The sequence below is a fragment of the Apodemus sylvaticus genome, chromosome 19, assembly GCF_947179515.1.
Source record: "Apodemus sylvaticus chromosome 19, mApoSyl1.1, whole genome shotgun sequence".
Lineage (NCBI taxonomy): Eukaryota > Metazoa > Chordata > Mammalia > Rodentia > Muridae > Apodemus > Apodemus sylvaticus.
The window spans coordinates 13,246,168-13,273,482 of NC_067490.1; the positions used below are offsets into that span (position 1 = coordinate 13,246,168).

The 27,315-nt window shown below is 39.0% G+C and overlaps 1 protein-coding gene across 5 annotated transcripts in view; it reads right to left on the reverse strand.

The window, feature by feature from the left end:
* Positions 1–27,315, reverse strand: part of Pcdh15 (protocadherin related 15) — an 840,767-nt gene that overhangs the window by 267,143 nt on the left and 546,309 nt on the right. For all 5 annotated transcript variants that reach the window (XR_007974376.1, XM_052163513.1, XM_052163511.1 and 2 more), the window contains exons 15-16: positions 24,507–24,639; positions 741–820 (exon numbers count right to left, since the gene is read on the reverse strand). Coding sequence is in view for 4 of the 5 variants with exons in the window: in XM_052163513.1 (XP_052019473.1) it covers positions 741–820; positions 24,507–24,639 (213 nt within the window). In the remaining variant the exon portion in view is untranslated. The remainder of the gene's footprint in view (positions 1–740; positions 821–24,506; positions 24,640–27,315) is intronic.

Below are 27,315 nucleotides of genomic sequence, written 5' to 3' on the forward strand. Positions count from 1 at the left end.
GCTTTCTGAATTGACTCTTTCTCATAAAGTCCTATTCTGTACTAAATTGTTTTGTTGTAAGATTAATAGACTCAAACATGGCCCACTTGATTTAAGGACCGCAAGTTCTAGAGACAGAGGCAGTGGCTATCCTATTGTAAATAAGTTAACAGTCCTTTCATCAGTGAGAGAGGACACTGGCAAAAGATGCAGACCATCAGTTCTGCTCTTTAGAAAGTTTCCCAACCCCACTGTCATCAAGGCGCCAGGTTAAAGCGAGCGATTTCTGTACATTAACCATTTTCTTGAACACCATCTCTGGTAATTTGGGTATCTCTCATATGTTGAGAAAAGAAAAGGCCAAAATTTTGTTTTGATTTTATTGCATCTTAGATATGATATAACAAACCTGGTTGCCAAGCCTCCCCTCGAATGAATGAGTTAGTGCTGTCCTCTTGAAAGAAATGCCCTAGTCCCTATGAGCAGCTGACAACTTTACAGGCATCTAATTAGTCCCAGGATTTGCCTGCTAGTGAAATTTTTCCACCTCAGTAGATTTTACTTCCAGCAATTGTTTAAGATAAACTAATAGTCTCCAGGGAAAGGTTTTGAGTTTAGAATTACCCCTAGTGCTCATTAACATTCATAGAAAAAATGTAAAGTAAAACTATGAACAGCTGAAAGTCTGTCCTCTTGCTAACAACATGTTGTTTGACATTAACGGAGGGCGATCAAGTATAAATCATTCCCTTGCAACTTACGTTTCCGAAAGATTAAAAACTCGTTGAGGGTCTCCGTTCTCGATGGCATACGTAATTGGGTCTCCCTCTCGATCAGTTGCCTTCAGAGAAGAAAACATAATTCAATTACAAACTAGTCGTAGAATGTTCAAACTATTAGTGTTAAATAATAAAGTATGGCTTATGTCATGAGATTGAATGAAGTATTTTATATCGAACCTGGCATTTTCTGACTTGCACCTGTACTTTCTGACAGTAAAAGGAATTTTATGTGCGTATGAGGGGGTTGATGGGATGTAATAATAATAAAATTTAATTTATATAAGTCAATAAACTTCTATTTTTAGGCATCTATGTCTGAAATGTAAAGAAATACATTAAATGTTACCTATATAACTTGTAAAGGATGTCAAGGGACTTCTCTGATCTTATTCTATGAAGAGTGGAGTATTCTCAGGATGAGATGAACTGTATCTGTCTGTCACTGTTCAGACACAATCTGTTCCTAAGTAACTATTACTGAACAGATACCAGGATATGCCCTGGAAAGTTACCAGATAGACCAGACTGTGCCCTAGAGTTGGAGGACACAGGAAAGTGGTGTTCACTGGACTACCAGTGGTAATATAATAAGTATACCAGACAATGGTGGTTCAGTATGCAATCCATGTCCCAGTGGACAGGTAAGCTATTTCTACTGGCAGGGTCAACCTATCTGACATGTTATATGACCAGAAGGTTCAACATCTGTCTAAACTGCCACAGGAAAGCCATGGCTAGAAACTCCTGCAGGACAACCTGTTCCCAGATTCCAGAGATATCTGTGTAGCTACACTTCAGTTTGTGATAAACCACGATAGCCTGCATTACAAGATTCTATCTGATCTGCCTCATGCACAGCCAGTTCCCCTCTGTGATTCATATTCTTCTGCATCTGCCTCATTTGTGAACCTAACAAGAGTCTGTTGATTGGCTAGGAAGATGACTTAGTGTGTCAAGGTACCTTCCAGAGAGTCTAGTCCCCAGGAGCTACACAGGGCAAGAAGATAACTGACTCTTGTAGTAGTCAATTCTATGCATTCTATACGATGTACCCTCTGGCCATTCTATGTATACTATAGAATGTGGATGATCATACTACCCACTATATATACAAATGAATAAATGTAATGGTAGTAAAATGAACCCATTACTTTCATTGGCCCACATCTCAGAGAGTACCAACGTCTTTATTCTTTGACTCATCTCTGCCCATCTTCCATCCCCACATCCTGCATCCTTCTGCCTTCTCAGGCTAACACATTTCACATGCTTCCATGTCAATCACTTAGCCTCATTCCCAGTGGAACCCACTGGCAAGCGCCACTGGATGTTCTTTCCTTGACTATTTCCGGTATAGCTGTCAATAGCATTTTAGCAACAAGCCCAGGTTCTGCTCTTACACCCCAACAATGATCAGTTCTCAACTAACTTAACAAAGAGTTTATCTCTACAAGGCTCAGACATTTATTTATTCAGGTAAATGCTATGCCCTATGTATATCTATACAAAGAAAAGGAAACATATACAGACAAGTATAAGGAAAACTTAGGAAACATTCTATTTTAATATACAGTTTTAATTTTATGACATTAACAATAGCAAATCTCATAAAAGTCACTCTACTCAATGATTCTTCCCTTTTGATTTCTATAACAGAACTTCGAGAGTGCCTCCAATTACTGAAGAGTTGAATACCATGAAAGTCTTTCTACTGAATGACTCTTCCCTTTGGATTTCTGTGACAGAACTTCGAGAGTGCCTTCTATTACTGCAGAGTTGTCACTAAAACTTTTGCTACTTGCTCTGTTGTTCCTGTTCCCAAACCCTTTTTGTTTGCTCAGTGGTTTGTAGCTGTGCTTTTTTTTTTTGCCCCTGTTGTTTGCTGTTCTTTTTCTTTTTTCTTTTTTTTCCAGAGAAGGTTATCACATTTTCAAAATTGCAAGGATATAGATTCTGAAAGAGGGATCCATTATTAAGACTTGATCAATAATGAATCTTTGTTTGAATTACTTGAAATAGAACCCAGGGCCCTCTGCCTGCTAAGCACTCTACCACTGAACTACACTCCCATCTCATCTCATATATATCTAATATATATATATATATATAAGATTCAGTATATAAATGATATCTATAAGAGTCAATATATTTATATGTTATAATATATTAATATACAATTATTTATATATAATTATATCATAAATATAATTTAATATAAATTTATGCATATGTTATATAAATTATATAATTTATATAAGTTATATTTATATAATATATTATATTTTGACATATTATACATTAATATATGTTTAGGGTCACATGTGACAAGGCATGAGCGTGGAGGTCAGAGGATAAGCTTTATGAATGAGCTCTCTCCTTCCAATATGTAGGTCCTGAGTATCTTTGGTGGCAGGCCCTTTACCCACTGAGTTATCTCACAAGCCAGCCCATGAATTCTTTAATATGCAGGAGTGACTATACTCTATGTCAGTGAGAGTGGGATCTATGAATATTATATGACGTTATTCACATCATTCTTTCACGACTTTAGTAAGTTACAATTTTATCTAAGGCTAGCAGGAATCTTACTTATAAATAAAAATGCAGGAGTCCAACTAGGCTCCTGATCCTGACTTCATGTCACCAGAGTACTTTGTGTTCTGAACTGAATGCTCTGTCTTTTTAAATCTAGAGATAATTAGTGCCTATTATTTTCTTGAAAAGGGAAAGTTTATTCATATTATACATTTTCTCATGTAATAAGTAAGAAACTCCTTGCAAATGTTTCTCATATAATTATTTTTTATAAGTCCAGTGAAAAATGGGCGCCCTTTTCAAAATTTTGAAAAGTGCTACAAGAATTATAAATAATAGATAACAAACATGTTATATCTTCACTGGACCTGTAGGGCCTTGGAGGGCTGTGGAGTAAGCTGTTGGGTGGGTCCCTGGCTGTCATCTATTCTGAGGCATGGTATGTAAGTATTAAAAAGGAAAATAATGAATACCATATTTGCTCCTTAATTAGCCTTATATTTATGAGGCATTGCACTGATATCAAACAATGGAAACTCAGTCATGAACAGTACAGATAAACCTCTGCCTGCTCTGCATACAGAGTACCAGGGAGCCAAGGACAAACAAAAAATAGCTCCAATGCAGAGTTTTCAGATCCTTGTGAAATCATCCAGGAAGGACATCTGGAGAGGATGGTAAAGTCTCCCTTGATGGAGAGCCATCAGGACAGCATTACTTAGCTCTTATATATGGGGTAGGAGAAATGCACACCTGTGGAGAGTAACACTAGCTGGACTGGGAGCCGAGAGAGGCAGAACTCCCAGTGGCTTCTGGGAAGAGCTGAGAACTTGCTAGCTTGGTGCACAGAAGACACGGACTGATGTTTGCTTGTCCACTGACCTCAGGCTAAAATGACTGAACGATGCTGACTTTGGACAGACAGCAAGGGATGACATTTAGCCATCCATTTGCTGATACGTGTTCAATTTAATGGCTCTAATAGAGCTAAGGTTTTCTTTAATTATTGCTTGAAGGACAAACAGTACCTTTGAAAACAACTCTTTTGTAGTCGTTTCAACCAGATGACTTAATTTATTGGCTGTAAAAATCCCCAGTTTTCTTCCCCTTTTAGTTTCAAGATTACAATATAATTATACAATTTCCCGCTTCCCTTTCCTCCCTTTGTTCTCTCTCACGTGTTCCTCCTTGCTTTCTCAAATTCATGGTATCCTTTATCAATTGTCATGATATGCATATGGGCACACATTTCAGGGGCACGAAAACTCTCAAAAATATTCACATAAGCAATATTCTTGGAGCCTAGGGAAAAAATTCTGAAAAAGAGGCAAATCCATACACAGTGTTCTGTCGAGCTGTAGAGGAACAGAGCCATCAAACGCCATCTGGTGGAGTGTACCTTCCTCATCTAGACTGACACTATTAATGCTACTTCGCTATGCTTGCAGACAGGAGCCTAGCCAGACTGACCTCTGAGAGGCTGCATACAGCAGTGGTTGGAAGCAGAGGCAGAGACCCACAGCCAAGCATCAGACAGAGCTCAGGGAGTCTTATGGAAGAGAAGGAGGAAGGATTGAGGAGACAGAGGGGGCAGGGATACCACAAGAGGACCAACAGAGTCAACTAACTCGGACCCTTGTGGGGGTCTGAAACCACCAACCCAAGAGTGTGCATGGGCTGGACCTAGACCCTCCATATATATAGAGTGGGAAAGTGTGGTCTCCAAATGGGTCTCCTAAAAAGTAGAGAGGAACTGACTCTGGCTCTGTTCTCTCCTTTTGGAATCTTTCTATCCTAGCTGGGCTACCTTCTCTGAACTCTGAACTTGAAAGGATGCATTTAGTTCTGCTGAGACTTGATGTGCCAGGGTACAGGGTGCAGGTAGGGAATGGGGGTGCGCATACCCTTCTCAGAGGAGAGGGGAAAGAGAGAGATGGGGTAGGGGTGGGAGGGTGAAACTGGGAGGAGGGGAGGGGGGGTTGCAAATATGTAAATAAAGCAAAGAGAAAAAAAAAGACAAAGCAGCAGTCTTTGGGGCCTCAAAAGGAGACACAAGATCAATGGATTTAGATAAGTGTCTCTTTCACTGAGGCCAACAGGTCCTGACTGACTGACTGACTGGTGCTATTAACTCAGAAGAACTGAAACTTTCAGATTAGCATAACAGTATCTTATTCCTTTTGAAAATAAATTTCCTTTTTTTTCCCCTTTTATGTGTTGGATGTTTTGTCTATGTGTTTGTTGTGCAAAAGGGCACCTGTTCTATGAAGGACTGTCTTAATACATGCTTTGTCCTGGTGTTAAGCTGTTGGGCCTTTGATAAGATGGTACATTCATAAATATGTTTTGGTATAGATAAATGTGTATACCCTATTTACGTGAAGGAGTGTTGCTTTGGTATTTTATTCTGATATAGCAACCACTTCTCAAGATAAGATTATACTTAAAAGGTCTACTTATTACATATTCCAAACGTGAGAAGTAAATGTCATATGCAATAATACACAATTCTGAAATTTGTAGTGTAGCTAAATACGTGACAGAATAAAAAAAATATGCTTAAAAATATAAAAAGGTTGACAACAATACACTGGAAAGGTATAACTCTCCAAACACTTCTTTTTCTTTCAGAGATGGGTGGTTAATAAAGGTTCCTGAGAAGGAAATGCCCATCCCCAATCATATTCTGAGCCAGAGTAAACCCTTCCTTCCTTAGGTGCTTCAGGTCAGGTACTTGGATCACAAAAACAAAACAAGAAGAAATAGTAGATATTATTCTTATTTCAAAACAGACATCAAACTACTCAGTCAATTCCTTTAGTACAAGTGTTGGGAGTTCAGACTGGAGTGCAATGATATTTTTTTCATAGCCCTAAGGACTAGAAAGTTCTGAGTCAAAGCAGCCATAGACCTGGTGTCTACTGGGGGTTCTCTTCCTTGTTTGTATGTAACTGTTGTACTGATTTATACAGTGAGAGATTCATACGCCTGTTTTGTTGTTGTTTGTTTTTGATTATCAGGGTGATAATTTCCTTTATGAGTCCTTCATATACAGGAGTAAATTCTTTCCCAGAAAACCTACACATACCATCCATTGAGGATTTAGGCTTTGAGCCAAGAATCTGAGGGAACCGTACACATTTGTTCCCAAATCGAGTTTCATATTTGATATTCCTCCCAATATTTTTATTATTTTTCTGGAACTCTTTTTATTTCAATGTTATATTCTCAGCTGTTTAGAACATTGTAATACAACACTTCTTATTCTGTCTTCACCATATCTGAAAGGATAGACAATATAGCCTAACTCTCTAATGACCCCAAGAAGTCAGAAGTTTAAAATGCTATCTCACTCCAAAGAAGCTCTAACTCCAGCCTTCTAAGGAGCCCCAAACACCTCATATTTCAGAGCCTGCTCTTTGTTAGAACCTAGGTAAAAGGTCGCATTCCAGAGCCGGCCCTTTGTTAAGAGCTAGGCATAAAGGCTTTGAATAGGTGATCCTGGCCCTGTAAGGTAACTGGAAATGAGCTAATTATCTGCTTACCTTGCTTCTGTAAACTGCTTACGCCATTACCCCCACCCAGGAGTTCATGTAGCTATAGACTTCCAAGAAAATAGGAAACCAATTGGTCCACAGAGTGCAGGCTCCAATAATTTTAAACTGATTGGCCTAAAAACTATGGAGTGGCACAAATCGATTGGCTTGCACTACATGGGCTCTCGATGCTAAGGAATGATTGGTTTATGATTCGTGGGCTTTGTTGTAAATTTATAAAAGCTGTCCCAATTCTGCACTCAGGGTCCCACAGTCCTCTACCCCTGCGTGGTGTATGACTGTGGAATAAAAATCCTCTTGCTTATTGCATTGAGACCATTTCTCAAGAGTGATATGGGTGTCGCATTCCGAGGCATGGGGCGCTGGGGTGCCCTCATTTTTCGGGTCTTACATATCCACTCCGGCAAATAATAGTTTTTCTTTTTTACAAAAAATGTCATTTCCAGATTTAGCATGAATGTAGTATACCAACTAATCTCTGCATTTTTTTTACATCATTTAACTACAGATTATTTTCATACAGATCTGCTATGTGTAGTATTAAAAAACAATCCACGCTATCACCAGCTAGGCACTGGCTGTTGGGCTTGGTCTGTTCTTAGCCCAGTGCAGATCTTGAGACCGCATGTTTTTCCTTTTGCCAAAGCCTGTCCTACCAAGGCTGGCTCTGCCTCTCCAGAGCTCTGGAATCACTCTCTTGACCCCATGGCTGGCGGCTGCCAAACCAGCTCAGCACTCCCAACTTTCCTTGCAACAAGCAGGGGCACACTCTCACACACCCACCCTGGTTACCTTTCCCTGGAGCTCAGTTGAGTCACTGGAGAAGGAAGACAGACACCAGACAATCTTAGTTTAGAATCCACAATTAACACAATTTCTGGGCATAGAACCTAGCATCCCAAATTCACCAACTATTCTATGTTAGAAATCTTCTGGTGTTGGATCCACCATCTGCCACCAAACTAATAGCCCCTGGCTTCTTATATCCTGTTTCCTTGCCCCTGCAGTCCAAAAGGAGCTTCCTTTCTCCTGCATTCCTTCTTCCTCTCCCCAACCTGGAAGCCCCACCTCCTTCTTTCCCAGTGATTGGCTTCTTGTATTTATTATTTTAATCATTCAGGGGAAAATTCCAGTACACAGATCCTTGTGAAATTTACTTTTGTAGTCCAATTCTTCCCGTAGTAAGACTTTTACTTAAAGGAAATACAGTCATGTCCCACATGGGATACACTTCTGAAAGATAGGCCACATGCACATTGGTGCACCTCTATAGTTTTATTAGCAGGAGGCTTTATAGGCATCTTGGGCTCTGTAAATATATGCTGGTGTTCTCAGAGCGTACCCCAGTGGTTCAGCCCAGGACACTGCACATCTACCAGCTTTTCCTATGCTCCATCTCCCCCATCTTCATCCACAACTGCATCCACAGGGTGCAGTTGGACAGCACCATGAGAGACCAAAGGCAATAATATTCCCACAAATACCAATGTTCAAGTCTCCATGAACTTGGAGACTTGTGACATGTGTCAACTCCAAAGCTGACACAACTTTTCTTTATGACATACAAACTGACAGGCATTTGATGTGCATATTGCCCAGCGACATTTAGGGGGGGGGTCCCTGACCCCAACATACTTTAAAGGTTGACATATAAACTAGGCCAGGACAGCCTTCTACCCTGCTGGATGCCTACCCTTTCAAACTACGGCACATAAGCATGAAGCCAGCTAGAGTCACCCTTGCCCAGCCCATGAAGAATAGATTGTTCCCTGTCTTAGCTGAGGTGTGCTTCAGTATATCTGCCTGTACAAAGGCATATTGGGGTGTCATGCCACATGGTAGGAACTTGACATTAGCCAAGGACAAGGGCTTCCGGCGGGAATCTGACGTTAGGGCATAATAGGGAAGTAGGTTACAGCAGGAATTTTTATCCTAGGGTGGAGTGCTAAGAGTGTATTTGACATTGGTCAAGGTGAACTTCTCCCAGCCTACATTGAGCATGGATTACGAGGTGGTTAAGATCTTTGTTCCCCCATTGTCTACGAATTCCTGAATTAAGCAGGTGGCCCACCCAGCTGCCTGAGCAGTAGAGCCAAGGACCACCAGCCAACTTCACCAGAACTCAGCCTGGAGTCTGGGGGGAGGGATTTCCCAAAGTGTTAAAAGACCTGACCTAGATTAAAGTTGGGGCCTGGATAGTTAAAGAATTGTCCTGGCCTCGTTCTTTTCACCCCTTCCCCATCTATCCCTCAGCTTCTGTTTCAGCAACCCAGTTTGTAGTAGCTGCAGGGACCTACAGAATACAACATCTGCCTGACATACTAGAGTGGGTATATCCTCACTCTAAAGACAGATATGTACATTGTAAGCTCCTATCACAAGGATGTTCTACTCCCACAATTGTGTGTACCTACTCTTCATGGCCTTTCAAAGTGGATGATCCTCAGAATTACTGCTTGTGGTGGTTTGAATATGCTTGGCACAGGGAATGGCACTATTTGGAAGTATAGCCTTGTTGAAGGAAGTGTGTCACTATGGGTGTGGGTTTTAAGACCCTCCTCCTAGCCATGTGGGAGTCAACCTTCTCTTAGCAGCCTTCAGATGAAGATATAGAACTCTCAGCTCCTCCTGCACCATGCCTGCCTGGATGCTGCCATGCTCCTGCTTTGATAATGGACTGACCCTCTGAACCTGTAAACCAGCCCTAATTAAATGTTGTTTTTATAAGAGTTCCCTTGGTCATGGTGACTGTTCACAGCAGTAAAACACTAACTAAGACCCTGCTGTATATACTACTCCCAATACTATCAACTGCCGTCATAGATGCTACACAAAGACCATATCATGACATTCAGCTGAAACCAAATCAATACCCTAAAACACATCTTTAGGAGAAATGTATCTACTGTGAAACCTCTATTAATTAGTTAACTTATCTGATAGATGATCAGATATCAAAGAAAGTAGTATAAAAAGCAAGGGCATGTGCTAGCCCAAAGGGAATATAAAATATCTTACCAAAAAATAAATAAAAAGAAAGAAACAAAGAAAGAAAGAAAGAGGAAAGAAAGAAAGACAATTTAATATCTGAAGGAGCATATAAAACTGATTATATGAAGAGTCTGTGAAATGCAAGAGCATGTAAAGAATTGATAAAAACAGCACGGTTCAAGTGAGAAACTCAACAAGGAAACAGAGATCATGTTCAAGAAGTACTAACTTTGGACTGAAGAAGTGACAAATTCAAATGCATGACAGCAGCAAGCCCCCTCACCAACAGAGTTGATCAAGCGGAAGAAAGTATCTTAAGGACAGTGCTTCTTAAATGTTCCCTCAAATGGAAATTAAGGTTTTAGAAAATGACAACAAATAAACAAACAAATGAAAAACAGTGGTGTCACAACCCAACACTTGAGAGGCAGAGGCAACTGGGTCCCCGAGGGTTCTAGGCTAACATGGTCTACAGAATGAGTTCTGGGACAGACATGACCACATGGAGAAACCCTGTCTTGAACAAAACCATTAAAAACCAAATCAAACTAGAAAGCATCTAAGGCTAATGAGACTAAAGATATAGAATTATATGAACAAGTTTTCAAATTATGCAAATCCTCAATGGTCGAGACAAGGAAAATGATCTGGGAAATGGAGCAAAATGAAAACTGAACTTTCCTGATTCCTGAGATATTTATATGTAGGATCTGAAGGACTCAAAATGCATTTTTGGCAATTATATGTCCTTTCTTAAATATAATATACTCAATATCCTAGAAAAAAAGAATAAAATAAAATGAATGATATTGTGTAAAGAACTCAATTGGGGTAAGGGCAGATTTATCAGAAGAAACATTACAGGTTAGTCAGAAATGACTGACACATTCAAAATTTTAATCTTCAGAAATGAACAAAAATAGTTTCCAACACGAACAGCAAGGGGGTTTTATCATCAGCGTCAGGTGTGCCAGTACAGGAATACAAGTAATCCCAATGTGTAGAAGTTAGAGGGATGGAGGGAGGAAGGAAGGGAGGGAAGTAGGGAGAGAGAGAGGGAGACAGACAGACAGATACAGACAGAAATAGAACAAGAGACATAGAGAGAACACCATAAAAACACAACGAATACCATGAAATCAATCCCCCCAAAAAAGAAAAAAAAAAAACAAGAAACAAAAAATAAACAAACATAAAAATTAAGAAAAGAATCAAGTTTTATCAACATCATGAAAAAAAAAACAATCAAAACTACAATTCAAAAAAAAATAAAAATAAAAAGGACAGGAAGAGAACAAGGTCATGCAAACATCCAAACAAGCAGCTAAAACTGAGCAAAACGCCAGAGTCAGCGTTTGCATGTCAGCGGTAACACTAAATATAAAGCCATTACATTCTCCAATTACAAGATACACACTGAATTGGTGACTTTAAATAATTCAATCAAAACAAAGCTCACCTAAGGTTTAGAGGTAAGCAACCTACAAGAAACTCAGTAATAAGGACACTGGATCTACAAAATGAAGAAATTTAAAAGGATACTGTCCCAAAGAAGATACAAAAAGAATAGAAATTGCTATTTGTATAGAAGATTAAATAGGCCGAGAGATTAGCAATGTAAAAAGATATAGAAAATTATATTATATATAACTAATTATATGTCATCAATATATATAAATGAATGAATCAGTATATATTGATCAATGAATCTATCCATTTATCTGTCTGTCTATCTGTCTATGTCATCAATGAATCTATTTGGCAAGAACTTCTAACTGTATGTGTACCTCAAGGACCCAACTTTCCAAAGTCAACATTATTAGCTATGGGAGAGCGATGGTTGTTGATGAAAGGATAGCTCATAACTCTGTAGAGTCACTTGAATCACAGGACACTCAGACCAAAACCAGCAGCTTCAAATGAAACATTTGGCCCGAGAGTCACAGACAGACCACATCACTTCACTGACAGTTGGTGGACATACTTTCTTTTCTGGATTACATAGTCAGCTCTCTAGGACTGACCACATTTTCATCCACAATTAAAAAAATAGAAGCCATATCAGATGACATCATCTCTGGCCACAATGGAATGGAATAAGAGATGAATAATGAAAGTCAGGAAATGTCCAAATGCATGAAGGTCGTGGATACACAGAAATACAAAGCATTGCTAGGAACTATAAAGAACAACTGTCTGAAAAATCTACACATAATACACTTCCATGTGCATACAACCAACACAAATGGAAGAAAGACATGCACATCAGGAACAGTTCAACAATAGAAAATAAGGCTGAATCACAAACAAGAATTTTCTCATCAGAGAAATGACCAGAACCAGATGTGTTCATAGTTGACTTTTACCCAACTTAAAAGCCAACACAAAACCTTCCACTGTTTTGTTTTTATTTTATAAAAAACCAAAACCAAAAGGGCATTTATTAATAGTCATTCTGAAGCTGACATTATTTTGATGACACAAGACCACCATAAACACACACACATACAACACACACACACACACACACACACACACACACACACACACACACACACACACACACATTAAGGCACAGGAACTTGATGGACACAGAAGCAAAACTTATCAAAAGATACCCATAAATAAATTCTGTGAGCATACGAAAAAGACAATTTATCAAGATCCAGTGGGATTTATCTCAGGGCTTGAAGTTTAGACTAATAACAAACAAATCAATAAATGTTATACATCTTAGCAATTCAATAAAAAATGGCATGTTCATGTCAATAGATGCAAGAAAATCATCTAATGGAATTTAGCACTTACATGATAAAACTCTAATCAATTTTTATACACATGTAACACACCTGAAATATAGTACACACCGTCTATCAAAAATTCATAGCCAGCATCACACTGAATGAGAGAAAGGTGAAAATGTTTCCTGGACAGTTGGGCAGAACACAGATGTCCATTCTAATCAACATGTTCCACAGAGTCCTAGAAAACAGGATTATGAGGAGAAAGAAGGAGGGACATACATATGGGAAACTGGGAAGTCAAATTATTTCCATTTGCAGAAGAAATGATTCTATATATGGAGTAACGGCTCCACCAAAAAATTATTGTGTGTGACAAATTTGTTGAGAATTGGTTCTAATGCTTTGTCTTAATTCGGCTCCCAAAAAACCTTGCTTCCAGACCTGAGGGTTCCTGCCCTGAGCTGGCTTCAATTGGTAATAAACAATTGTGGTACAACCAATGGCTGGGCAGGGAGACAGAGGCGGGACTTTTAGATTTCATGCAGAAGGGAGGGAGAAAGGAAGGAGTGGTGACTAGCCCTGACTCAGAGGAAGAGGGATCAGATTTTTAAGAGTTGCAGGAGAAAATCATCCAGCAATGTAGATGGAGGGAAGGGGCTGCCTGAAAGGTAACAGGGCAGCAAAGATAAGATACAGATTTAGAAGGTGTTAAGACAGGAATACCTAAGAGGAACTGGTGTGTGTGTGTGTGTGTGTGTGTGTGTGTGTGTGTTTCATTTGTGAATCCAGAGAGCTCTTGCTTGAGTGCAGTTTGTGTGTGTGTAACCTGCTGGGAGCTAAATCTGGTTACCTAATTCACCACTACACAAATTGATGAAAGTTTCAAGACACAAGGTGACTTTTCACACACCAATACTGATATTAGAGAGGGACTGTAGCATTTATAGTGGTTATAGTAATTCTTTGGAATGATTTAACCAAAGCAGACACTTCCTCAGTGATAAAGAATACAAGATCTCTCTCTCTCTCTCTCTCTCTCTCTCCCTCTCTCTCTCTCACACACACACACACACACAGACAGACAGACACACAGAGACATACACATACACACAAGCTCTTTTTGGCTGTTTTAGAAAAAAATGTTTTGGCTAATGTGTTCTTATTACACAGGGTGATTTACATATTCAATTGCAATTTCCATTAAAATATTTATGGTATTATTCACAGAAATAGAAAAGACCATTTTAAATTCCTATGGGAGCCTAATGGACTTCAAAAACCAGAGAAGTCTTCAAAGGGCAACGTCAGAGTTATCACAATACCTTGGTCTTATGATTCATGGCCCTGATGGAGACAGACTGACAGCTTTTCAGAAGGCTAGAACCTGACACTGAGACTCTTGGAACATCATGAAGAACACAGAGGCAAACCCACACATCGCCAGCCAAGAGACTCTCTGTAGTACTGCCAAAAACAGTGCTTCAGGAAGGAGCGACTCTTTAATAAATTATTTGGAAAACCAAGTATCAATACACAGAAGGCTGGAATCTGACGCTAACCCCCGCAGGATCCCAGCATGGTCTAAAGGCCCGGATATAGCACTTGGTACAATAAGGCTACTAGCAGAAAACACCCAGCATGCTTCCCACAAAGTCTGTGCAGGTAATAAATATGGGTGACCCTATTTCAAAAACACAAGTACAAAAGCAAAATCGGCAAATTTGAGTGCTTCAACCTAAGAAATTTTTTATAATCAGAGTCTGTCATGGGTGAGAGGATGTGTTGCAATCCATTCATAAGCCAGAGAAGTAACATGCAGAATGTGGGCAGAAGTCAACCAACCATGAACACTTCTGATTTGATGAAAATTGGGCAAAGGATGCGAATAGACACTTCTCACAACAGCAAACAGAAAATGTCAACTGGTATATGAACAATACATATATATTTTCAAGTAGTTCATAAAGGTTCCTTTTTAGATCTGCATTTTTATTGATGTGTGTATGTGTTTGTATGTGTATGTGTGTGTGTGTATGCGTGTAAAATGCAGAGGCATGAAAAGGGCCTTTGAAATCTCAGAAATGGACTTATAGACAGCTGTGAGCCACCCCATGTGGATGCTGGGTACTTGAGGCGGGGCTTCTGCAAGAGCTGAAGCACTGAGCAGTCTTTAATGAAGCAACAGCTTCAAGCATCCCTAGGAAGGCCTGCTAGAATGAAACCAAGCAATCTCTCTGTCCCGCAGAGATGTCATCACTCTAGTGTTCTTGCCAGAAAACAGTGACTCATGGGCCCCCATTTTGGAGAACATGTATTAAATAACAGTTCTGCCATCTTGAAAAAGAGTGTCAGGGCCATAAAAGCCAAGGATGTTTCATCTGGAGGAACCTAAAGAAATGGCAGTTTTGCCAGCATAGGGACCTGGTCTGTGGATATGTGCAGACAAGGGTTCTGTGTTAGCTTGGGACCTGGACTACAGACTGCATCACTAGGGTTCTATTAGGGGCTCGCAAAAGCTGAAAGTAATAGTCAAAGGGCTATTGGACTGTAGGCATGTGTTAAATTATTTCCTGATTTTAACGGTTGAGTTGTAGCTCTGTAAAAAAAAAAACATTCTTTTCATAAGACTTGCAAGCTGTAGCTTTTGTTGATGATGAGAGACATCATGCTGACAAATTATTCTGAAAAGATTTCTGGAGCAATCTTTTCTGAACCTTTTTATGTTGCTACAAAAGAAAAACTACGATTAGACTATCCCGTGTATATTTACGGCATGGCAAAATGGCGTGTTTATGTTGTGCACGTGTCAACTGTATGCAAATACTCACATACATAGTCACATATGAATGACTGTGAAGGGGGGACACGTGGGAATGAAGAGCTAAGGAAAAGTTGGGTTAGCTAACTGGCGAGAGAAAAGAAGGAAATAACAAAAATCAGAAAAATTTAAAAATCTATTGTATGAAATAAATAATGTGGAAATGATTGGGTTTGTAAGTACATGACATACTTTTAAGTACAGAAGGAAGAAAAAAAAGAGGTAGACAAAGGGTAAGCTATGGGTCACTTTAGTCTGCTGCGCTTGGTCCTAGGGTTTGCATATTTCCATCCTGCCTCCCACAGGAGGCCTCTGGGTCCAAATCACCTGGCAGTCTTCAATCAGGGACAATCAAGTGTAGCAATCAAGTGTGCTGGTGCTTTCTAACCATTTGATTACCCAAATCAAAATAAACTACTTTTATTTTGTAGGAAGGGAGGGACCAGCTCTATTGAGGAGCTGAGTCTATTTTTATTGCAAGATAATTCTGCTTCCTTCTCTGAGGTTTGTTTCCTTAAGCTGTGGCACTTAGAAAACAAAGAAGTCTGCTCCTTCTTGTGAGTGGGTCATGTGTGGGCGTGGATCACGTGTGGGGGGGGCAACAGAAGTAGAGATATTTGGATTTATGATTTTTCAAATTACTGGATTTTTTTGAATCTGTGCCTTAAAACTATATTTGCAATAAGAACAAGAGGCATGCAATTGAATGCAGAGTTATTTGGCTTTATGGTTATTTAAACTACTAGATTTCTTTGAATCTGTACCTTAAACATATATTTGCAATAAGAACCAGAGGCATGTAATGGAATTCTGTATGTTTCTTGAATATATTGAAACCTTCCCATGTAAATAACCTCTGATTTCTTTAAAACTTAAATTTATTTTCTCAGCTGCAATCACAGCCAATAAGAGTGGGAACGCCACAGGCTCCTCTCTAGGTCAATGGGGCTCACGTGAATTTCACGAGAAAGCTGATTCTTGATAGCTGCTTGATGAGTGTTTCTTGGAAACACCGTTTTTTGTTTCTTTCTGTCTATTGAAGTCTTAGGAAATAATGCTATTTATGTACTTAAGCTTTAATCAGCAAGAGCTAGCACTATGGGAAGCTGTAAACAGCCCAAGATGTTCAAGCACACTCTGAATTTTATTTAAAACAGAAAACACAACACGGCAAGATTATTAAAGACTGGACTGAAGAATTCCACAGAAATCTCAGGTGGAAGTGGTTGCCTTTGTAAGTGTTCTACCTTCAATCCAAATTTCAAATTGGTTCTGATTTTTTCAGTTAATTCTTTAAAGAGCTAACTAAATGGACTAAACTATGTTTGATAAAACAAACAAACAAACAAACAAACAAACAAAAAACCCCAAACTAACTAAACAACAAAACTGCTTATGCCACCTAGATTAGACAACGTACATTCTTCTTTGGATTACACAATAGTCTCCGGCATAGAGCAAATGGAATCTCACACTTTCGTTCACATGTATAAGTCAGTCAAAAGTCATTAGTGAAGACCAGAACATGCAAAGATAGAACCAGCAGTGTCCCCCAGAACACTGAGAAGTGTCGTGTCTTCCACCTAGCCAGACAAAACCTGTAAAACAAGGCATTCTACACACAAAATAGGTAAATTCAAAGTGTCTTTTGCCCAAGTACCTAAAAGGTACAGCATCCTCGCTCTGTGCAAGCTCTCCAGGATTGCCTGTAATGTTTTATTAAAGATGAGATTGTGTTGGAACACAGGAACTCCCTCTGGGTCAGCCATGACCATCCCCATCACACAATCTAGAGAGAGTGTCGTCTTGTAGTCATGGCAACAAACAGGACAGAGCCACCTGAGAGCACAAAGAGCACAGACTCATGGGATCTTACTTGAGATTCCAGCCATCACTCTCTCTTGCCCTTGATGTGTATGATCTTGATGGAGGCGCTGGGACATTGTGGACTTCAGTCTATCATCTGCCTCAAGTCACTCCACAGTGTTCAGAACAGCAGCTTCAAGCTACCTCTGGCCCTATGGAGATGCCAATGCTTTATGTGGCTCAAAATCCGCCAAGGGATGATCATGAAATAACCTTGTGTGGGATTATTATTATGGGATTCCCTTTCAGGGAATAATAAGCAATAAGCAAGCCATAAGTATGAGATTTTTTTTCTTAAGTCTGAGAAACACATACAAAGATTGACATGTTTCACAAAAATCTTCTTGTTAAATTCCATCTTCAAAAACAAAATTTTAGGAGATCTGATCTATTAAAAAAAGTGACATGCAGGGTATGGATTCGATTACTTTGCAAGTGGTGGAAATTATGTTTCAAGTGTTTCCAAAAGGCATGCGAGTGGTGGGACATGTCTGTTTTCAAGTGTTTCCAAAAGGCATGCGAGTGGTGGGACATGTCTGTTTCAAGTGTTTCCAAAAGGCATGCGAGTGGTGGGACATGTCTGTTTCAAGTGTTTCCAAAAGGCATGGAATTAGTGTGTGCTATTACAGGATGATTGAATTGTTATAGTATGTTGTTGTTGTTGTTTTTTTTTTTCAAATCCTCCGAAAAGTTTAAAATACTTTTGCTGGGCTGACTTCTAATGTAAATTTAAAAGAATACTTTTAGGACTGGTCTATATCCAGTTGCATATGTAGGGGAGGATGACCTTGTCATGGATTAATGGGAGGAGAGGCCCTTGGTCCTATGAAGGTTGGATGCCCCAATGTAGGGGAATTTGAGGGCGGGGAGGCAAGAGCAGGTGGGTGGGTGGAGGAACACCCTCATAGAAGTAGGGAGAGGGAGGATGAGATAGGGGATTCCTGGTGGGGAGCAACCAGGAAAGGGGATAACATTTGAAATGTAAATAAAGAAAATATGCAATACAAAGAAAAGATTGGCCTATATGTAGAGATACTTCTACATTATTCTGGCTTTGCTCCATATAAAATAAATGTGTGTTTTGCCAATGTTGTTAGGATAGTCATGCTGTTTCTTGACACTAATTCAATGGTCACAGAGAATCTATCTTGCTACTATTAACTCTATGCAATGAGATATCTAAATAATTAAATTGGTATATATTAGTATTTAAAAAGCTATCAATATAATACTTATATCAATCACAAAGAGGTGGTATATTTTGAGTGTCTATGTTCCTTGATCAGAAGTTCAATTCTTTTCCATCATTCATCATTTTAAAAATTGGTCAGAAGAAAATATAGTAAGATAAAACAAGAAACCATCCCATCGAGGTTAGGCAAAGCAACAGAAAGAAAAAAAATAAAACAAGGTAAAGAGAAGGCACAAGAGTAAGAGACCCATTCATTCACACACTCAGGCATCCCTCTGAGAACCTAGACTGGAAGCCATGATCTACACACAGAGAACCTGGTGCAGGCCCATGTGGGTCTTGTGCATGCTGCCTCAATCAGAGATTCAATTTTATGTCTGTAGCAGAAAATGTGCCGGACACCTGTCATATAAGTAACAGGAATTTGTAACAAAGACAAAATAGTGAAAATATAATTGGAAATGGTGTTCCTTTAGGGGCCAGAGTGAAGGCTCGGAGGTTAAGAGCTCTTACTGCTCTTACAGAGGACCTGAGTTCAGTTCCCAGCCCCCACGAGGTGACTCACAAGGATCGGTAACTATAGCTCCAAGGATCTGACACTCTGCTGACTTCTGTTGGCTTCAACATGTACATGGTACACATATGCAAGCTCAGGCACACACACACACACACATGCACACACACGCACTTACATTCAATCAACCAATCATCAATCAATCAAAATTTTAAAAGGATATTTTATTCTCTGTGTGATTTTAAATATATTAACTTATAATGAACATAGAATGACCTCATCTGTAAACATGATTACATCACTTACCTGTCCTTTCTCTAGTCCCTCCCATGTCCCCTCATCTATTCCTTCCCATGCTGCTCCAACTCCCACTCAAATTGGTGGCTTCTTTATTATTATTGTTGTTACACACATACATACAAATACATAAATATATAAATCCTGCTGAATCTATTTGGCGTGGTTTGTGTGCACACCAAATGATTTCAGGCCTGACCATGTTTCATTCAATTATTTGCATTTGACTCCATTATACTTCCTTAGAATCTTGATCTATTTAGCAAAATGTAAAGTGTCTAGCTATTAAATATGAAATTAATATTCTATGTTTGCTGTTAACTACGTAGATAAGAGACAACAGCTGGTAAGGCCACTTGAAGGCTGTGGGACTGCGGAGAAACAGTGAAACCACAAGTTATCTTGGGACCAACAAGTTTGGTTGACTGGAAGTGAGCGCTACAGAGAAAATGAAAGTCCTGGGGTGACTTGGAAGGAGGCCTGAGAATTCGTGAAGACATTATTCAGTGAGTCTGGAAAACACAGGAGGGTCCTTCTTTTCCTTGGAAGGAGGAGAGTTAGTATCAAGTTAGTATTAATTTAATTAAAGTGAATTAATTCTGAGACTGTAACAGCACTATGACAACCATCCCATGACTCTTTTAAAGAACCGAGCAGCATTTCCCTTGTGTGTTGGAAGTATAGCTCACTGAATGGCTTTAGCAGCCATTTCCTTCAGGAATTGAGTCTTCTGAAAGGAAGATTTCCTAGTTTAAGGTCAAGCTGCCTCTTCCTGAATTCTCCTCCCTATTTAATCCTTACAACGTGCAGGTACCACCTCAGCTCTGGCTTCTGTCTGCTAAACAGATGAATCTTGGCATCTCCAACATTCTAATGCTCCTGCATCCTGCTCCTTCCCCCAAAAGAGGAGTTCAAAAAAGGATTTCCTGATCTCCCGAGGATCAGGAAAGATGCTTTGTTGTTAAGAGCAATGGCTGCTCTTCTTACAAGGTTTGATTCTCAGCACCCACATGGTAGCTTATGACCATCTGTAACTCTAGCTCCAGTGACCTGAAAACTGTTCCTAGCCTCCAAGGATGGACTTGATGCATAGAAAAACATGCAAGTAAACACTCATACACATAACATATATATGGGTGTATGTGCATGTGTGTGTAAACTCCACTCTACCCAAGAGAGGAAATTTTCTCTGTGATTCTCAGTTAATTTTTACAAGAAGTAGACAACTGATATTATGAGACATCCCACTATCCTCTATCTCCCCTCTATCCGATCTATCTATCTATCTATCTATCTATCTATCTATCATTTATTTATCTATCTTCTATCAATCATCTATCATCTATCTATCTATCTATCTATCTATCTATCTATCTATCATCTATTTATCTATCTTCTACCAATCATCTATCTATCATCTATCATCTATCATCTATTTATCTATCTTCTATCAATCATCTATCTATCATCTATCTATCTATCTATATACTTATCTATCATCTATTTTATCTATCATCTATCTATGATCTTTATCATCTATCATTTATCTTATCTGTTATCTATCTATCATCTATTAATCTTTATTATTTATCTTTATCTGTCATCTATCTATCTATCATCTGTTTATCTTTATCATTTATCTTCATTTGTCATCTACCATCTATCATCTATCATCATCTAACTTCATTATTTATCATTATCTATTTATCATCCATCTAACATTGACCATCTCTCTTTTATTTTTCTATTATTTTCTTATCATCTGCTCATTTTTAACACAAAGTACAATTTATGCCTGGAATTAGCCAACCAATATTAGGATTTCACATATTTCAGCCGCGTCTTCCACACTCCTGACGTTATTCTTTTGAGATAATGCTAATAATGGGTGAGCCATTCCAAGTCTGAAATTTAGTGATGATGGGGGTACGCTAAGACATTTTCCATCACAGAAACTGAAAATGAAATAGAATCAATGAAGTTCCTCCTTTATATGCACAGGAGAAGCAGGACAGCCTGTCAACTTGGATGAGTAGCAGCCGTCACTTATGGGGAAATGGCATTTTCAATCCTATCTTCAGTTCTCATCAGTAGAGTAAAACACGAATACTCAGAGGAAATACTTGATCATGAAAGAAAAACTATTAAAGAAGAGCATCGAGCACGATGCTGTCAATTTTCTGCACCCAGTGCTGTGTTCATGAATCACAACCTAGTGTGTCATCTTCAGGACAAAAGTACAACCTATCATATAAGAAATATTTATCAAACAAAATGGAAGAAAGAGAAGAGCAGGAGCCTTAAACTTCTAGAACATTTTGAATGCCAAAAAAAAAAAAAAAAAAAAAAAAAAAATCAAGTTAGCACCTCTGCCGGGCCCTGAGCTGCGTAGAGGCGTGCGTAGGACAGCTTGCATTTAATCCAAACTGTTATGGGAAAGGATCAGTGTTGCAGTGAGGTCAAGGCAGCAGGACATTTCTCTTCAAGACTAAAAATAAAACTGCCTTCAGGCATGCAGGTTAAATTGCACAGCATTTTTGAAACTGTTATCAAAGATATTAAATATGGATAAATATCGGTGGAAAACACACCGCAAACCCACACAGCAACTCTGGAGGGAAGAAAGTCCTACCCCAGGTTAACCACGAACCCTGCAAGGAAGAGACACAGATGTCTGCGGCCAGTTTGCTTCTCTGGAATGCCATCCCTACAACAGTCTTCAAATTAGTATTCACAGAAAGAGGAACCCACAGCTTCCCAAACACCTTTAGTGAAAGGGGCATTCTTAAGAGCCGGTGTGGCACTGGAGGCGAGGATTACTGAAGCCCCTAGACTTGAGGCAGGCTCTTGAAGCGGGTCGCTCACCATCCGGGGCCTTCTCCTTTCTTTCCATGCTGGTTGGCATCGAGATGAGAAGAAAAGATAAGGATGGAGAGCTGCGGGCACCAAGGTGCCTCTTACCTGTCCTCTCATCGCAAGACTCTGAAGGAGTAATTTCATGGATGCTTTTCAACTTAGAGGCCGTGAGTTTAAACTGTGTTTCAGCGGATGACGAACAAAAGAGGCTGGCAATCTGAGAGAAGCCCTTGATGGTGAGACCCTTGCTCCTTCGTGACCATTCTGCTTCCGCCATTGTGGCCTTTCTTGTGCTTCTCCCAGCGACACAAAGGGGAATAGAATTGTCATCACAAGTATTTTCCCCCAGCCTTTGTGCCAAAGAAATGTGAGAAATGAGAAAGGCCAACTGGATTCATCTTGAATGCTAGATAGTGCTGTTTCTCCATAAAAAGGTTCTCAGATCTTCCTGAGGTTTACTAACAGGGAAACCAGGCTGCCTTATAAGAAAATGTTATGGCTTATCTTCTACAAGGCATTGTGCAAACGAGAACATAGTCAGAGATTTAATTTTAAACCATGGATGATTTCATGACTGGGATCCTTAAAATTTAAGGTTTAGTGTGATTTTTTTTATTTATGCTTTGATAAACCATTTCTCATGTATGTAAATTCTTCACTATTTTCATTTAAATGAATTAGTATTAGTATTTATTTCCTCCTATATCATTATAATAATGTGGTTAGCTATTTTGTCTAAATGAATAAATGCTGTATTTTCCTTAATTGCCTATTATGATTCTTGATATTTTCTTATGACTAATATTTCTACTTGCTTGTAATTTTGTTGCCCACACATTCTATTAATGATTAAATAATAAAAAAAAACATCATGTCACCTAGAGAAAAGCAGTAAAATAATTATTAAAGGAAAACTGTGGAAGTGAGTGGGAATGCCAACATATTCCTGGCATTTGGCTACCTACAGAATGACCCTGCCATTGTGAGATAGGAGGTCAAAGTGCATAAGGTCTTATGAGCTTTAAGCAAAACATAGCTTTGTCCTGTGTTAGTGCATTCAAGGGGCAAAAGCTGAGGCTTGAGTTTTCCTTAACATGTTACTTTAATAAATGCCTCTTAATGTCACGTCCATGTTCCTGAATACTTATATCAGAAACTACCTTTCCCAAACAGTACCTGGGAACAGAAAGTCTGTCCTATGAATGGTATTGTAGTATCTTATAAAAATTACTAATATCTTTGGGGTCATTAAACTTGTTAGGTATATTATGACATTTTTAACACAACATACAAACATACACATACATACAAACAGAGAGATACACTAACTTAGATAAAACACGCACAGATACATGTTGACACATATACACCTATACATATTAACACATAAACACAGACACATAAGAACACATGAACATGTGCACACACATATACTAGCTCAGACACACACACATAACACACATATAACACACACATAACACACACATACACACACACATGACTAGACTTTGTTCTTACTGAACCTTTTTATACCCTTCACTTACAGCACCTTCTACTTTAATGCCATATATAGACTGAGATGTAACAGTATATATTTATATCTGAGTCTTCCTGTGAGAGAAAAGGTGATATTTTATTTTTCTTCTCTTGAGCTCCCTTCCTTACACCACTCATTCCTACCGTTCTTTCCCTGATATCATTTATATTATTGCTTAAATCAGAGACAATTACGGACAGCATATGCAAAACAAATTGAGTTCATATAATGGTAAGCCTGAGGAGATTTGGTATGCTTGGGTCAGTGCCATGTAAATATTGAAAACCAGGCTATTCTCTTATAAGAACCTCATAGGCCAGGAACCTTGCACTGTGAAAAGAAATAGCATCTCAAAGAACCCTTTTCGTGTCAACAAGTATATCGTCGAAACACAGCCATTTCTCACATATCTCTGGCTACCGGGCGAAGGAAGTTTGCCTCAGACTCTGAGCGCTACCATTTACCGGAGTCTAAGATGGTTCCCGGTTCGGTACCGCACAAGGACAATGCTCAGCTGTATTCTTCAGTTGCAAAGCACAAAATATTCATGCTCATACTTCCTTTCCTTCATCTCTTCCATGATTATTGCAACAAATCCCTGCCAGCCTGTGTTAGGTTTTCAATCATGCGATCTATGGAATAGATCAGCCGTGGGAGCCTCTTCACCCGCCGCTCGCCTCTATCCTTTTCTTCCCGGATGGAAATGTCATTCACTAGAATGTAGACAAGGTGGGCCAGGGTTTCCACGCTGCACTATGTATACACACGAGCCATCACCTGTGGCCTTTTGGCGTATGACACACACACACAGACATACAGATCAATATCCCAGGCACACCTGTAGATTTAATAAAACAGCACCAATCCTCATGGCTTCGCTGACTTCCAAACTGTACATCAGCTGTGGGAAGCGGGGAGGGCTCTGGTTGTTGGGAGGTAGCACCTCGATGTACACGGTGCAGATGGAGTGCCTGCGCAGAGAGAAAAGAAAGGGGTGCTTAATGATCCACACTATTCCGAAAGTTAGGATGCAATTTTTTTTTTTTTTTTTTTTTTTTTGGTTTGCCGGGTTTACAGGACAAGAAAAATTCAGCTTTTATAGGAAGCAGTAAAATCATGAAGGAATAAAACAGTAAAAGTTACCACCAAAATAGAATGCCCTTGTGAAATTAGCTTAGTAAAAGAAAAAAAAATTGCCTCCGGTACCTGTTTCTGCAACTTAGATTAATAGTGTAAGTTAAGAAGCGGAGGCGACAAAGGACAGCTAATAAATTAACTTGCCTCAACTGATGGTCCTATCTTGTCCTTAATAGCAAAGAAAAGCAAACAAGCAAAGAAACAAACAAAATAGTTCTGTAAATACCTGGTAGTAAAACTTGCTTTTCAGGCTCTCTTCCAATTAAACTTGGTAAATTAGTATTGATTAATTCATTAATCATTAATACATATGTGCTTATACGTGCATGCATGCAGGTAAATACACATCCATGTGCATATATACATAGACACACATAGAGGTGCAGACAAACATAACACACACACATATGATATACATACATACATATATGCATATGTAAACATATACACAAAGAGAGAGAGAGAGAAGTCCCACACAGAAACAAGAGGTTGTATTTTGTTAGTTTTGCCTCTTCTATCACGTACTATGAATTTTTGTTGTATGCCAAAATCAAAGTAATCCTAGGGTAAATTTGCGGTAATAAAGCTGGTGATATTTTACATTTTTGAATGTAATATAAAAAGCCCAAATTGCTTTTAGTTAAGCCCATATTGAAGGGGAGTTCTCATGAATGAAATAAAGTTACTTTACTATTGTAAGTTTTTTTTTTTTTTTTTACTATTTCATATCAATTCTTTTAGCATCTTTGCACTCTGGAGTATTTTGACAATGGAAACTGAAGCTGCAGGTTTTTGAGGCTAATAAAAAATATTGTTAAAATTGATAAACGAGAGGCGTGAGTTTACAGAGCTGGTCTATCATAAAATGCATATAGTATTTTATTGGAACATTATGTGTGTTCTAAAATATAGGCTTTATGAATTACTTTTTAAAAGTTGTATTTTTAAATGTAAATGGCTTCAGTGGTAATTGCTATTTAGGGGTTAGGTTTTTCTTAAAGTAGTATAGAATCCTTTTTATAATGCATTCTAATGTATTTATATACTTATAACAATGTATTCTTTATAATGTATTCCATATTTTTTCTAGGATAACTAAACTGTTTTTTTTTTCTCTTTAAAATTTTTCAGTGTAGACCACAAGCTCTGAGACCTGGCTGGCAGCTTGTCTATTTGTAATATGCATGGATGCAGGCTGCTGAGTTCTGTGTAGACAGATCACATAAACTATTAAGCACGTATGTTAAATTGGGAGTCTCTTTAAGAGATTTATAACTTGCATTTATTGTAATACTGTCCCAAAGTAAATTCATTTGACAGTAAAATACATCAGAGTTTCATAGTCAGTCAAAACGTTTGAATTCATTCTGATCTTTGGTTTATATTTTGTAATAGTACTCTCACAAAAATGGATAGTTTTTTTCTTTTATCTTATATTGACATGCATTCAGATGGAGATATAGACACAATAGCAAAATAATTAGCGTTTAAGGATAAAGCAAGATGAGTTAAAGCAGCAATTCTCAACTAGTGGGCCACCCTGGCTGACCCATTGTCTCAAAAAAATATTTACATTAGGACCCATAACAGCAGAAAAATCATAGTTATGAGGTAGTAACCAAAATGATTTGACAGTTGGGGTCACCCCTACATGTGAAAGTGTATTAAAGGGTCGCAGCATTAGGAAGGGGGAGAACCACTCAGTTAATATAATAACAGGTCATTCTTTAGAAGCTTGTCAGTATTCATACAGAACCCAAGTGATGGAAAGGCACTTTTAATGCTAATGCGTCCCATTTCTGTGGCGTGAATGAAGGGAGTTTTATCCTCATCCTGGCCTCATGCCCCTCACACAGCATGCTTGGCAGTAGTCACAGGTGAGTCTCAGAAATCTGATTCGATTTTGACCATGAGTCTGACTCCTTATCCCAGGTCAGCCCGGACCTTTTTCGTCTACGAGGGTCATGAGTTCACTCGATCCTGTCTCAGTGTCCTGCCTGTTGGATTAGAGCTGTAATCCACCATGCCCAGACCTGTCGTCCGGTTTATAGCCAGATGATGCTTAATTAGGCATTTGTTGTCCCTTTCGCTGTTACCTTGGGCTGAGACAGAGGGCAACTCCGGCCCAGTGTGACTGCATCTTTGATTTGCATTTCCCTGTTTCTTTCTCTGGTTCTTTCTGTCATAATCCAAGAGGAGTGGGGGTAGAATGCTAGTCATGCTTCCAACATGACCTTCAGGACTCTCCTCTCAGGGTTTCTTGGGGGAAGATCATGGCTTATCTGTCATCTTTCTCATCTTGGCCCTCTGCAGTGGCATGTTGAATAAGTGCCAGTCTTTTTGAGGGTTACTGCCTTTTAAAAACGAGATCTCCTCTTTATCCCTGATGTCAGCATAGTGTCAGGGTAAGCTTTCCTGCAATTGAATGCCTACAGCATTAACAATAAAATGATGACTTAATGCTGCAATAAACAGCAGTAATTCAGCAGCATAGTTTAAGCACATAGTAA